At 46.2% G+C, this 15,452-nt stretch overlaps 1 protein-coding gene across 1 annotated transcript in view; it reads right to left on the minus strand.

Moving 5' to 3' along the window:
- Positions 1-15,452, minus strand: part of TINAGL1 (tubulointerstitial nephritis antigen like 1) — a 90,643-nt gene that overhangs the window by 53,784 nt on the left and 21,407 nt on the right. Inside the window, exon 2 of the mRNA XM_073571796.1 lies at positions 1,684-2,012. Coding sequence (XP_073427897.1) covers positions 1,684-1,987 — 304 coding nt within the window. The 5' untranslated portion in view covers positions 1,988-2,012. The remainder of the gene's footprint in view (positions 1-1,683; positions 2,013-15,452) is intronic.

Consider the following 15,452-nt stretch of genomic DNA (forward strand, 5'->3'; position numbering starts at 1 on the left):
CAACACACATGCAGGGACGTCCTGTTTGTTAGGCTACACCTTCATGTGTTGCAGCTCTATAACAGCTATGAGATATACAACCGCGGTGGACTCGAACATATTATTCGAGCACGCCGAAGATACTCTGTTAGCACCTGAGCATGCTCAGATAACGTCTTATCCTAGCATGTTCGCGATCGATCTCGAGAGTTGGGCACCATTAGTGGTCAGAATTCCTATACAAATGAATGGAGAGAGTTGATGGCAATTCTGACCACCTCTCCACTGACAGCAGTGCACATCAGGGCCTTGTTCTTGACATGAATGCAATGAGATGAGTAAATTGATCAGAGGACAGCTGAATTCACTTCGGAGTTCACAAAATATTGGAAATATCAGAACTAATTTTTTTGCGATTAGATTGCAGCTTGAATCAAGCAAAATGGCAGCTTATTCATTATCTACAGAGTGATTCCTATTGGTGGGATCTGTACATACCATGTATAACATTTATGACATATCCTACGAAACAAGACAGAAAAACCCTTTTATTGTAACTATTCACACTTTTAACTGTCTATGTGTCTGTTCCAAGCTTCTGCTTTTGTAATCTTTTTTTTTTTAATTAAATCTGCCACTCAGTGTATGACGCACTATTAAAACAGATACTATATGGAACACATCCATTTTTAACAAAACATACACGAATGGACAAAGTCATCTAAATGTAGCCTTAGGAAATGTTTAAAACGGTGACAGACCCTGCCACACATGCCATCGTGTAAAGGTTTACATCATGCAGAAATATCATTATAGTTCATTGGGCGCTAGTGGTGTTGTCTGTAAAATGGAAATGACAATGTGCAGTACTTTCTCTTACAAATGGAACAGAATCTTTTTTTAATATATATCTTTTCCATAACCTTCATGTCCTGCTGACCGGTGGGAGTTTAGGTCATGTGAAATGCTCTGCTCAGCTGGTGGAAGCACTAGGCTCCTGCATGAGTGTGCATGGAGTGTTGTATGGGTTTATAGGTTTTCTGGACTGCTATGAATCATAATGTAATGTCATATCCGAGTGACACAACATATTTAGCTGGGAATAACCCTAAAAGAGGTTGTCCAATTTCAGAAAATCTTCGTCCCATGCTGTAGTCTATTAAAAAATAATAACCCGCTCTTTACTCGTTGTCCCCAGGTCCAGTGTGGGTCTCCGGCTCTGGTATTCACTGTGCCGCTAACATTATATGGCAGCCAATCAGTAAGTTCAGTGGCTCTGTCCATGTAGACGGGACCCCCCTCCACTTTACAGAGCCACAGACTGGTTGTTGAACTCTCATACATCACATACCATATGCGCCACAACCATTATTGGTCACCAGGAGCAAGTGCCAGAGATTCAGTAAGGGACCATGGGAGGTTATAAGCAGGGCTGAAGATTTCCTGAACGGGGACAACCCTTTTAACAAAGATTGTGTATTTTAAATTGTTCAGTATCTCAGAATTAAAATCTGAGTTATAATCTAAGTAATCTAATTCATGGTGATGTTGCAAGGTTACTTAATGCACTCATTCTACAAAACATCAAATGGAATTATTATTTATAATATTTCATATTTAAAGTAATTTACAACATTTTTAAACAATTTTGTTCTAATGCTAATATGATCCAGCACTAAAATATATTCTGGTTGAATCATTCACCTTTCAGGATGTTTGGGGGGCTAACACCCAAGCAGAATCTCCAGAAGTCCGGACAGCAATCTGACACAGTTCTGTTGCAGAACAGATCACAGTAGCAGATAGTATCCAAATACGGCACAGTGCAGGCATCATCTCTGCCAGGGCAACACGATTCTCTCTGCTGGCAATATGAGCCCCCTGCATCTCTCATGCCAAGGCGGTGAAGTCCTGGGGCTAGCTCACGCTTTGTGCGAGACCTAGAGGAAGTGACATTGCTGATCTCCCCTAAAACCAGGAAAATTAGAGCCAGCAGAATCAGCTTCATCCTTGGATATTGCCGTTGAAATTTCCTGTAAAGAGATTAATGACATGATGGTCACAAATAATTTTATTTTCTCGAATCCCTACATGTAGTGGAAATTTCACAAATCTTTGTTCTCCTACGTTACATAGATAAAAGACAAAAATGCCTAGACCTAGATTCATCAGTTTTCATTAGCAATAAGTGATGAGCGATCGTGCTCGGAAAAGGTGTTATCTGCTCGGGTGATAACCGAGTGTCTTCGGCATGCTCAAAAAATATGTTTGAGTCCCCGTGGCTGCATGTCTAGTGGCTGTTCCGAGAACAGCAACACATGCATGGATTACCTGTTTGTTAGGCAATCCATGTATTTGCTGTGGCTGTCGAACAGCCACTACACATGCAGGCGCGGGGACTTGAACACATTATTCAAGCACACTGAAGACACTCGGTTAGCACCCAAGCAGATAACACTTTATCCGAGAACGATGGCTCATAACTAGTCAGCTTTCTAGTCTACAACAGTTGGAAATGGAGCAATAATTTTAATCAATGTGGTAGCGCCAAACCAAAAACTTTTGTGACTTTTGCCATACATGCGCCTAGTCCCATCCAGCTCAAACAACTTTCTGAACAGTGGCAGAACTTTGCCAGAAGGGGTGTGACCATGAACTGTCGGCAAATTCATTATAATTTATGCCACAAAAGGGTTGTAAAGTGCAACAGTAGTACACATCTCACACTGGTCCATGGCAACTGAAGGATGCGCTAAAGTCCTTAACAGGTGCACACCTCTTAATGAATTTAGCGCATGTTATTCTAGTGCACTGTTCATGAAGACTGGCATGTAAAATGCCGGTTTTGATGAATCGGTGACAAAATAATTTTATCCAATAGAAATACTCCTGTGGCATTACGTACTCTGGTACTTAGCACCTTTCCAATGACAAGTCATGCAAATAAATGAATTGCACCAAGCTGCATTCCTCTGGTTTAAATGATCCTGTTTTTGTACTAGAGGTTTTCTGTCATTTTAAACTGTAAAAGAGACTTGATACATAAGGCAGACACTTAAGTATCATCATATTCACAGCATGGCACAACATAATGTGGGTGAGGAGTATCATGTTAAGAAAACGTGGGATTCCCCATTAGCCAACCCCACCGGTAATGATATATTGGATATATAATTGACCTTGCTTTGATCTGGCTAATGCGAAACGCGTGTCAACAAGGGATCCTTCCCTGTTCCCTGCAGTAATATTTTATTATGGGTAAGATATCTTCATTTATGTTGTTATAATTCACATTGCTTGGTCAGTCTATGAATGGATGTGATGGTTACACGTTATCTAAAGATGTACTTAGAGTTGACTCATTTCTTCATAATTGATCTACTGGGGTTTTGGATCATGTGTCTGTTTAGTAAACCTATTTATTTATTATTATTTTTAGGGATTAAATTTCCTATGTGATTTCTGTTTCTATGAGTATCTATCGGGTTTCCCAACTGACTACAACCTAACATCGTTTGTACAGCAACTTTCTTGTAAGTACTCTCTACGTACACACTCACTAGTCTGCGCACTGCTAGGGACTGCATTGTGATCTTCTTAGGTTTTATGTCCTTTTTATGTTGTTCTCATTGTGATTATTTGTAAATTTGCAATTTATTGAATTAAAGTGTTGTAATTGTTTATTGTTGGTACTTATAAGAATAGCACTTTTCCTAGAATATACAATTAGGCAGGATTAAGCAGAGCAGTCATTATTGCTTTCTTCAAGAGAGGAACCTAGGACAAATTCTTAGCATGTGTGCAACACAATGTCGTTTCAAAAAGGATAAACTGGACATTTACAAGTTTTCTTTCCAAGTTCAAATTTTCCGAAAATTACCCTTGGCAAATTACAGACAGAAAGCTTAAGCTGGGCAGTAAAAAAAAGTGGGATGCCACAGGTGAGATTTCAGAATGTAAGGAATGAGAAGGCAATAACCAGCTGCAGGGCAGTGAAGGACCTTTAATAGAAAGTAGCTGTAAGCATCGTTCCTATTCTGCTGTGTTCCGGACTTTGCCCTTACTGTTGCCCTTAAGCCTGGCTTCATTCGGCCATACTGGTTCCTGTGACATCACCGCCTGTTGGTCCCGCCCGCCGGGTTTAAATAGCTTTCCTGGACGTGACTACCTTGCTTGTATATCTCGTCCTGTACCTGATCTGCTAGCTGGGAGTTGCACGCTGTGCTACCTCCTTCCTTCCTTCTGAATCCACCTGGATTACCTGCTGCCTAACCGCCGCCGCCTGGACCTTCTGACGGTGTCTGCCTGAAGGCTCCTTCCAGCCCTGCCTCCACCGCTCACCGCTCCTACAGCACTCACGGTATGCGCTGAAGATCTTGACTGCTGTGAGCGTTTCACCTGAGAGGCTTATCCCTGCTACCTTTACACATTCAGTATCAATTACCTAGTGACTTTCTCTGCCACTGCACTGTGCTCGAAGATTCCCCTCCCGCAAGGGAGAGGGCTAAGTGACTGTCCTTGCCTGCATTCTTAAGACTGTGTCTGCTTACATCTACATAGTGCTGGTGTGCAACTTGCTATCTACTGGACTGAGTTCTGCTGCTGTTACCACTGCTGTCATTGTCTGGCTCCGCCAGCACCTGTGCTGTTCTGTGCTGCTTGTTTAATACAAACTACTTTCACGTATACCTGTGTCTGTGACTCTATCATCTAGCCACTGTCTTCATAGAAACCTACTTTACATCATTACAGGATATACAAGCCACCAATATGGAGACCGCAGGTGTAGAGTCCCTGGAGAAACGTGTAAGCAAGCAGCTTGCTTTGATACGGCAGGATGTGGCAGGCATTAGGACCCAGCTGGACACGCTGGAGCAACGTATCGAACACAACGCCGGGGCAGCAGAGGCACAGTTGCAACGACTGGCAAATCGGATTACGGCGCTGGAACAAGCAGCTCCTCTTCAGGGTGATCGTGTTCTGGCGTTGGAGCAAGCGATTCCTATGCAGCTCGATCGGATTGCTGCTCTGGAACAGGCCCCAGCCACGCAGGTAGCAGGTGCTGCCCGGGATACTACACCGACCTTCCCAAAGCTTCCACCCTTCCGGTTCGCTGGTGAGAGGGATAAATTCCGAGGATTTTTGAACCAGTGCCGAATCTTCTTTGCTGCTCATGCCCCACAGTTCACTACTGAACGCTCCAAAGTTCTGACTATAGTCATGCTGCTGTCTGGTAAGGCGCTCGCATGGGCCAACCCTTTGATTGAGACCGACGACCCCCTGCTTAACTCTATGGACAATTTAATTGCCGCAATGACGCAGATGTTTGATGACCCGAACCGAGCTAATACTGCTGAGACGACGCTGCTGACCCTTCGGCAGGGGAAGCGTTCGGTGCTGGAGTATGCATTGGACTTCCGTAGATGGGCTTTAGACACCACCTGGAACGGGGCAGCCAAGCAGGCCATCTTCCGCAGGGGATTGTCTACGGCAGTTAAGGATGAACTGGCACGCGGGGACTCGCCCGTGCTTCTTGGGGACTTCATCAATCACTGCATCCGCATTGACAATCGACTCTCCGAGCGCAGACAGGAGCGCTGGTCTGATCTACGGTTTAATAACACTGTTCCGTTCTCTTCTCCCTCCAGAGATGTCACCAGCAGGAGGAATCCCGAGCCCGAGCCCGAACCGATGCAGGTGGATGCCGTACGTAGAAATCCTCCTGATGCCCGCAAGGAGCATCGCTTTAAGGAAAACCTGTGCTTCTACTGCGGGGGGACCGGTCACTTCATCTCCGAGTGTCCAGTCAGGAGACGTAAGACGGCTGCAGCTATCATTGATTGTAACTCCGAGGCGGGGGAGTCCTGCGTCCTAGATCTGAACAATTCGGGGGGCAGAGACAATCAGAGAGACCTGGACTTTGCCGATATGAATTCGCTGGCATCTCTTCCATTGAACGCAGTGGTGATCTCGATGACATCCGTCGTTTCCTCCTACTCCGCTACTAAGAAGAATTCCCACTATTACCTATCCTTGAGGGTCTGTTTCCAGGGTCGGTGTGTCGAGAGCGCCGCCATGTTGGACTCCGGGGCCAGTGGGAACTTCATGGATATCGCGTTTGCAAGGAAGCATGGAATCAGGGCAGTGAAGAGGGAGTCGTCAGTCTTGATGGAGACAGTAGACGGGTCGCCACTTACATCTGGACCGGTAACCATGGAGACTGAGTCGGTGAAGGTATGCATTGGAGAGGAACATGTGGAACATTTGTCCTTTTTACTAATATCTTCTCCTCACTTCCCTATTATCCTGGGGTTACCTTGGCTCCAGGTTCAGAATCCTCGCATCAACTGGGAGACCAGGGAAGTGCAGTTCCCTCCAAGTTCTAACAGCAACCCCGCTATTCCTAAGGTCGCTGCTATCCCCAAGGTAGTAGCTACGACTGAGGGACAATTACCACCGGAGTATCAGGATCTGGCAGAGGTATGTGACAAGAAGAGGGCAGATATGTTACCTCCCCACCGGCCTTATGATTGCCCGATAGAACTGGTATCTGGGGCGGAGATCCCATTCGGGCGTATTTACCCTTTGTCTGGTCCTGAATTAAAGGCCTTGAAGGACTTCGACGAGAATCTCGCCAAGGGCTTCATCCGACCGTCTACTTCTCCTGCAGGTGCACCAATCTTCTTCGTGAAGAAAAAGGACGGGGGTCTGCGTCCTTGCATGGACTACCGTGATTTAAACAAGGTAACGGTCATGAATCGGCACCCGCTACCCTTAATCTCTGAACTACTGGAGAGGGTGAAGCAGGCTAAGATATTCACCAAACTGGATCTTCGGGGAGCCTACAATCTCGTGAGAATTCGGTCTGGAGATGAGTGGAAGACGGCCTTCCGCTGTCGTTATGGACACTTCGAGTCACGGGTCATGCCGTTCGGACTACGAAATGCTCCTGCAACCTTTCAGCATTTTGTTAATGACATTTTCCGAGATGTGCTTGATGTATTTATGGTTGTGTATCTCGATGACATTTTAATCTTTTCCAGTGATCTCGAGGAACATCGGCTCCACGTGAGGACAGTGCTGCAACGCCTGCTGCATAACCATCTTTACATCAAATTGGAGAAATGCGAGTTCCACAGGGCAACAGTGCAGTTCCTCGGTTATGTCATCTCTCCACAGGGTCTCCAGATGGACGATCAAAAGACCAGAGCGATCCAGGAGTGGCCAGCGCCAGGATCGGTGAAAGAAGTTCAGAGGTTTGTGGGATTCGCCAACTTCTATAGGCGCTTCATCCGTAACTTCTCTGAGATTGTGGCACCCATCACCCAACTGACTAAGAAGGGGGTACCGTTCCGGTGGACTCCGCAAGCCCAGGAGGCGTTCACACGGCTGAAGGACAAATTTGTGTCGGCTCCCATCTTAAGACATCCAGACCCAGACTTGAGCTTTACTCTTGAGGTGGACGCATCGGATGTCGCCATCGGCGCAGTGTTGTCACAGAGAGGAGGTGAGAAGGCAGTTCTTCATCCTTGTGCCTTTCTTTCTCAGAAGCTATCCCCGGCGCAGAAGAACTATGACGTAGGGAACAAGGAGTTACTGGCGATTGTGACGGCGTTCAAGGAAAGGAGACACTTGCTGCTGGGGTCCTCAACTCCGATTACAGTTCTTACCGACCACCGAAACTTGGAATTCATGCAGTCCGTAAGATGTTTGAACCCACGTCAGGCACGTTGGAGCTTGTTTCTAAACCAATTCAACTTCATCATCTCCTACAGGTCGGGGGCACGGAATGGTAAGGCAGATGCGCTATCTAGGATTGCTGCTCCTGAGGAAGTGATTGAGTCGTCTCCTAGTACTGTTGTGTCCAGGGCTGTGGAGTCGGTAAGCCAAACCTGTGACTCCGACTCCGACTCCGACTCCTCAATTTCCCTTACACCGACTCCGACTCCAACTCCGACTCCGACTCCCACACATATTGCTTATATTTAAGTGAAAAATTTATTGTAGTACAATGTGAACCTCAGACATTTAATAATTTTTATGATCCAATAATCAAGATATTTAGATAGAACAGAATATATATTGGTGTACTACCCGGTTTTCATTCTTTTTGGTACAGATACGATATGGATAGACAGATATGGATAAATGGATAGATAGAGCAGATTTCTAATCTGCTTTTGCTATTGAAAACATTATCAATGAGCTCAAAAACCTTTCAGGTGATGCAGTTTTTTAAAAAGCTGATCTGCTTTTGCAGCTGAAAAACGTATCCTCAAAAAAACACAGGAAAAACGCTGTGTGTGAATGTAGCCTTAGATCAGGAATATAACAGCCATTTATAGGGCATTTCATAACTTTCCCAAACTCCTATGAAAAAATATTCAGCACATCCTGCATTGAATTACTGTACCCAATTTATTATATATTTTAGGAGTCGGAGTCGGTCCATTTTATACCGACTCCAACTCCGACTCCGACTCCACCAAAATGAGCACCGACTCCGACTCCACGACTCCGACTCCACAGCCCTGGTTGTGTCTCCCGCTCATTTCATCTCTGCAATCCATCATCAGGATCTTCTGTCTGAGATCAAAGCAGCATACGCAGCAGATCCGTTGCTAAGGCAACCTACCCCCGAAGTAAGCCTAAATTTCAGTGGAGGAGTGTGGTTACAGGAGAATCGGCTGTATGTACCAGAAGTGACAAGACTTGAAGTCCTCCGACTGATCCATGATTCTAAGATTGGGGGACATCGTGGAATAACGAAGACCCAAGAGTTCCTGGCTCGGTACTTCTGGTGGCCTTCGTACCGGAAGGACGTGGAGGGATACGTGTCATCCTGCGAGGTATGTGCTCGGTTCAAGACGCCTCGTGCGTCACCTTCCGGGTTGTTACAACCCTTGCCTATACCATCTCGTCCCTGGAGATCCATCTCAATGGACTTTATTGTTGAACTACCGGTCTCCAAGGGTAAGAACACCATTCTAGTGGTCGTGGACCGCCTCACTAAGGCAGCACACTTTATCCCTTGCGCTGGATTACCCACAGCAAAACAGACTGCAGACTTGTTGATTCAAGAGGTGGTCCGTCTGCACGGGGTCCCGGATGAGGTGATCTCGGATCGTGGGGTGCAGTTCACGTCTAGGTTCTGGAGGTGTTTCTGCGCGGCTCTGGATATTAGAGTAAGTCTGTCTTCGGCTTACCATCCACAGACCAATGGACAGACGGAACGTACGAATCAGACCCTGGAGCAGTACCTCCGTTGCTACTTAAGTCATCTGCAGGACGATTGGGTAGATCTGCTTCCCCTGGCAGAGTTCACATATAACAACTCGCAGCACTCCTCGACTAAGCAGTCACCGTTCTTTGCTAATCAGGGTTACCACCCAAGCATCTTGCCGCAGTTCCCCAAGGAGGCTGCAGTGCCTGCTGTGTCTGACCATCTTTCCTTCTTACAGCAGAATTTGGAAGCTCTAAAGACCACCTTGACGACAGCGCAGGAGAGGTATAAGAGAGCAGCAGATCGTACCAGGAGGCCGGCTCCGGTGTATAGGGTGGGAGATACGGTCTGGTTGTCTACCAAGAATCTGAGGGTGAGGGCACCGACTGTCAAGCTTGGACAGAAGTTTGTAGGGCCATACAAGATCGTGGCTCTAGTGAATTCGGTAGCGGTGCGTCTGAAATTGCCCCCTGCCTGGAAGGTTCACCCGGTGTTCCATGTTTCCCTACTAAAGCCAGTTGTACCAAATTCCTTCCCAGGGCGTACTTCCTCTCCTCCAGCTCCAGTGCTCGTTGATGGACATGAACAATATGTCGTGGAGAAGATTCTGGATTCACGGATCTTCAGAAGGAAGCTGCAATACCTGGTCAAGTGGCAAGGATACTCTGTCGAGGAGAATTCCTGGGAACCGTTGGAGAATATCTGTGCTCCGCGGCTGCTGGAGCAGTTTCATCTAAGGTACCCGGACAAGCCTGGTCGAAGATTGTCCGGAGGACATTCTTTAAGGGGGGAATAATGTAAGCATCGTTCCTATTCTGCTGTGTTCCGGACTTTGCCCTTACTGTTGCCCTTAAGCCTGGCTTCATTCGGCCATACTGGTTCCTGTGACATCACCGCCTGTTGGTCCCGCCCGCCGGGTTTAAATAGCTTTCCTGGACGTGACTACCTTGCTTGTATATCTCGTCCTGTACCTGATCTGCTAGCTGGGAGTTGCACGCTGTGCTACCTCCTTCCTTCCTTCTGAATCCACCTGGATTACCTGCTGCCTAACCGCCGCCGCCTGGACCTTCTGACGGTGTCTGCCTGAAGGCTCCTTCCAGCCCTGCCTCCACCGCTCACCGCTCCTACAGCACTCACGGTATGCGCTGAAGATCTTGACTGCTGTGAGCGTTTCACCTGAGAGGCTTATCCCTGCTACCTTTACACATTCAGTATCAATTACCTAGTGACTTTCTCTGCCACTGCACTGTGCTCGAAGATTCCCCTCCCGCAAGGGAGAGGGCTAAGTGACTGTCCTTGCCTGCATTCTTAAGACTGTGTCTGCTTACATCTACATAGTGCTGGTGTGCAACTTGCTATCTACTGGACTGAGTTCTGCTGCTGTTACCACTGCTGTCATTGTCTGGCTCCGCCAGCACCTGTGCTGTTCTGTGCTGCTTGTTTAATACAAACTACTTTCACGTATACCTGTGTCTGTGACTCTATCATCTAGCCACTGTCTTCATAGAAACCTACTTTACATCATTACAGTAGCATGTACAGGCAACTCAGGGCAACTGTACGTAGACAAGTATGTAACACCCAATGTACCTTCCCTTCAGACCTGCACATCTTTTATTATTTTCTCATTATTTCAATACCATACAAACTAGCTAGGATAATATAACCTACTTTATAAAATGCATAGAAAAAAATAATTTTTCCGACTATAAGACGCACTTTTTCCCTCAAAAAAACTTGGGAGGAAAATGGGGTGTGCGTCTTATAGTCCGAATGCAGGCTTACCGGGGGGTTGCGGCAGTGGTGTAGCAGCGACGGCAGAGGTGTGGCGATGCTGTGGTGATGATGCTGAGGCTCGGTATCGGTGGTGGGTGGCACGGAGTGCACCTGAGCAGGGTCCCTTCCTCAGGATACCCGGAGGTAGAAATGTGGCAACGCCGTGGACCAGTGTCCATGGCAAGCAGAATCAAATGCATCATCAGTTTCCCTGCGGCCATCCTCCTGAAGCCGTGAGCGGCCGGAGGCGGTGCATGCACAGATTGAGATCTCTGTGGCCCTCGGCTTCAGGAAAATGGCCACCGGCCGCACGTGCGCAGATTGAGATCTCAGCGGCCATTTTCCTGAAGCTGAGGGATGCCAAGATCTCAATCTGCGCACACGCGGCCTCAGGAAGATGGCAGCAGAGAAACCGGTGATGCACTTGGCTCTGCTCGCCATGGACACCGGGACTGCAGCATTGCCCCACTTCTGCCGCTGCGGACATCATGAAGAAAGTACCCTGCTCCATGCTCTGCCTCACCGCCTAACACTGGACCCACAGCATCGCACCCCGGAACTGCAGCATTGCCCCACTTCTGCCGCCGCCGGAAAAAGGAACCATGCTTCCTGTGATCCCGCTCTACCACTGTTGGCCCTCAGGTAAGATACTTTAAATTCGGACAATAAGACGGATCCCCATCTTAAAAAAAAATCTTTTTTCTGCTATTTTCACCCCAAAATTTGGGGGGGTATCTTTTGGTCCGGTGCGTCTTATAGTCCGAAAAATAAGTTATATATAGTTCAAATGTAACAAAAATATAGATATTGTAACAAAATTAAAGAGGTTATTCATTACTTTATCATTGATGACCTACCCTTAATTGATTTGAATAGGAGGCATATGTGCAGTACCCCATTTACCATCAGAAGACGAAGCAGCTCTGCAATTGAGCCGTTCTGGCTGGTGGCTCCCGCCGCCAACACCATTGACAGCTGATCAGAGGGAATGCTGTCTGTTGGGCACCGACCCATCAGACATTGATGACCTACTCTGAGGATAGGTCATCACTGATATGTAACACAGGTATTAGGTAGCAGTGACACAGAAGCACAGAGCAGGGGTTAACAATTACTTGTTTTATCAATACAGGGGTAACCTACTTGCAGGGAGCAACAGGAAATGAACAGATAAAGGCTGAGGGGTAAACAGGGAAAGAGTAAGGCCGGGGTCACACTAAACGTATGGAAAAATCAGTCCGAGTCTCCCTGCCGAGAATCGCACAAGTGTTTGGTCATCCGTTTGTAATGCGATGATGCAATATTCTTGCACCTATGTATCCGTATGACATGCGTATAGCTTTACATTTCTCATGATTTTCCCCATTGAATTTAATGGCTCAAAGGGCTGAAGTGAGGAAAATGCGTGTGTATTTGTCGCAAGCTAGAAGAATGGTCACTGTGGTGTCAGAGTTTTTCTCGCACCCATAGGCATGCACTGGAGCATCTCGGACGATATACGCTTACCAATCACAGCATACTGCTATTTAACACGCACGTTGAATATGTATTCAACGGTAGTGTGACCCCGGCCTAATTCAGAATGGAAGTCTTTACATTAATTTCACTTAACGTGACTCGGTTGTCCGTTTCTCTTCCTGAGTCAGATGGTTGGTCAGCTGCCGATTGAGGCTGGTGCTGAGTTCTTCCAGCTTCCTGGCCTAACAAGTCGGCCTCACTTCTGGCAGTTTCGGGCGATCACCGGTTTTACCTGCTGAGCCCCTAGTCCGTTATGCTACAGCGCAGCAGAGTGGAGTCCACCGCAATCGTCCATTCAGCGTGTGTTCCTTCGCATGCCCGCCAAAACCTGGGAGTCCTCGCCGCACCCGGCCGTGATCGCTACTATGCAGCATATCTTTCCCTGAAGCCTGGCGCCGCTACTCTCTGACTCCTTTCTCTGGTGGGAAGCCCCCTCCTTTTCCCACGCAAACCCTTTTATACCTCCCTGGCTCGCCACGCTCCTTTTACACAGGTTAAGGGTCTGCTCCGTCTCAAATCTCCTTGCTCCCGGCCCCTGCAACAGTAGGTTCAGCCCCAGCAGTTCCAGACCCGGTGCCCTGTCAGCACTTCTTCTCCTCTACAGATACAGTATTGGACAATCTCTTTAAGAATTATTTAGTTCCAGTTTAAAAATAAAACCATGCCCTTTTTATCATTTTACAATTATAAACAATAGAAGTGTTGTACTGTTCTGGGAGGTCTGCATAAATGTATAGTGGCTGACCTGAACGTTGCGGAATGTGCAGGAAATCACATTAATGTCATGGTGATGCAAACTTCTAACTAAAGAGATAAGAAGCAGGAAGATCACAGAAACCCTTGCTGATTGCTTCCTAAGCACATGAAGGAACGTGCTGATATTGTCATGTGGACTGGGTTATTCAGCCCTACAGAATAACACTGAAATGTGGCATTTTTGGAGATAGATATGTAGGTATAATAAATGTGGAGCATCATTGGGTGACTTTACTATATAATATTCAGTGTACAGAAAGCCAAAATGTAGCATTTCACTGGCAGATTGGTTAAAATTGTTACCTCCAGGTTAACTGAGAACTCTTCTTTGCTGTCTATGAATCCAGCAAAAATGCAATACCATAAACTCAATTCAATGTTCTTTTCATTGAATTTTCTCCAATATCTGTTTATAGGAGTTAGACCACATTCACACGTTCAGTTTTTGGTGAGTTTTTGACCTCAGTATTTATAAGCCAATACCAGGAGTGGGTGATAAATCCAGAAGTGGTGACGTGTTTCTATTATACTTTTCCTCTGATTGTTCCTCTCCTGGTTTTGGCTTACAAATACTGATGTAAAATACTGACCAAATACTGAATGTGTGAATGTGGCCTAAAGCTACATTCACACATCTGTGTGACACATCCTAGTGTTCCGGTTTTTTTTTGTCAGACAGCACACTGACCCATAGTTTAATTGATCCATACGTACATGTACATCAGTTTTAAAAACAGATCCGTGTCTCAGGTGCATGAGACTCAGAGCGTGTCCTATTATCATCATCCATTCTGCGGAGAAGACTCTGCCATTAAAGTCTATGAGACACGAATGAAGCTATGAAGACAGACTTTGTACATCAGACTTCCATCAGCGATTCATTCATTTTTAACTGATACATTGTTAAGAGTCAACAATTAAAAATGCTCAGACAGTCTACCTGATTCAATGAGAAAAAAAGACGAGAAAAAAAAAAATGAATAACTGATGCACCTAGGGTGACACCGACTTACACGGATGCGTAACTCTAGCTTAAAGGGATTGTCTACTACTAGAACAACCCCTTCTTAAACTAAATGTTCAGCCCCGATAAAAAAACAAACCTATACTTCCCTCCCATGCCGACGCTGTTCCAGTGGTGTCAGCACATGCAGTCCTGTGGCTGTGATGCGTTGGAATGACACGTGACCCCAGTGCCCAATCAGCGCTGGCATCACTGCCCCTGCCTCCTGTCGACATGAACATGAAGAGGAAAGTCTGAGACCAGCTGAGGTCTGTGGCCCAACCAGCACTGGTGTCACTGTCTCTGCCTTTGAATGAACTGAACATGAAGCAGAAGTCTCTTCATGTTCATTTTGACAGGAGGTGGGGGGCAGTGATGCCAGCGCTGATTGGGCGCTGGGCATCACATGTCATTCCACCGTATCACAGCCCCAGGACTGTGAGTTCCAAAACTGCTGGAACTGCGCCGGCATGGGAGGGGAGTATAATTTTTTTTTTCTTATCGTGGCTGAACATTTGGTTTAAAAAGGGATTGTCCTAGTAGTGGACAACCCTATAATAGACAGTTAGTGGAGCAATGTTCGCACATGCTCATTCACTCAGGCATTAGGCCCTTTTTTTGGAATCATGCGTGGGAGTTTTAGCGTAATACATTTATCATCTGTCTTGTGGATAGGTGATAAATGACGTTTATGGGACAATCCCTTTAAGTAACAAATGAGTGTAAACCAGCAGTAGTCCAGAAAAAAACATGAGGCCAGCAATACAGAAATGAAAGTTAGGAATGGCTCTCAAAGGGCTAAATTCTTGCTTTCTATGGCACGCACATTCACATTACACAACTGGTTGATCAAAGCACCTGTTCAAGGAAGGGAAAAACAAACAGGTTCATTTCTTGAGAAATTACTGAACTGTATTGTAGATTTCCTGAATAAGCAATAGCACATAATATCCTTGATTTGTGTTTTTTTCCAGAATTATATAAAATATCCCCAGAAACATTCAACGATCTCAAATGTCCTTTCCAAATAAGAAGCCAAATTATTTGCTTAATTTCCTGGATTGAAATAACAAGAATGCTTTCTTCAAGGGTTCAAAGAGTATGTAGTAGGACTGCACAGTAAATGCCAATGAATGCGCGCGCATTCAATGCACACCAGACATTTAGCCAACACATAATATCGTGAGTATTCTGCCA

The sequence above is a fragment of the Dendrobates tinctorius genome, unplaced genomic scaffold, assembly GCF_039654945.1.
Source record: "Dendrobates tinctorius isolate UK_male_01 unplaced genomic scaffold, ASM3965494v1 ptg000007l, whole genome shotgun sequence".
Lineage (NCBI taxonomy): Eukaryota > Metazoa > Chordata > Amphibia > Anura > Dendrobatidae > Dendrobates > Dendrobates tinctorius.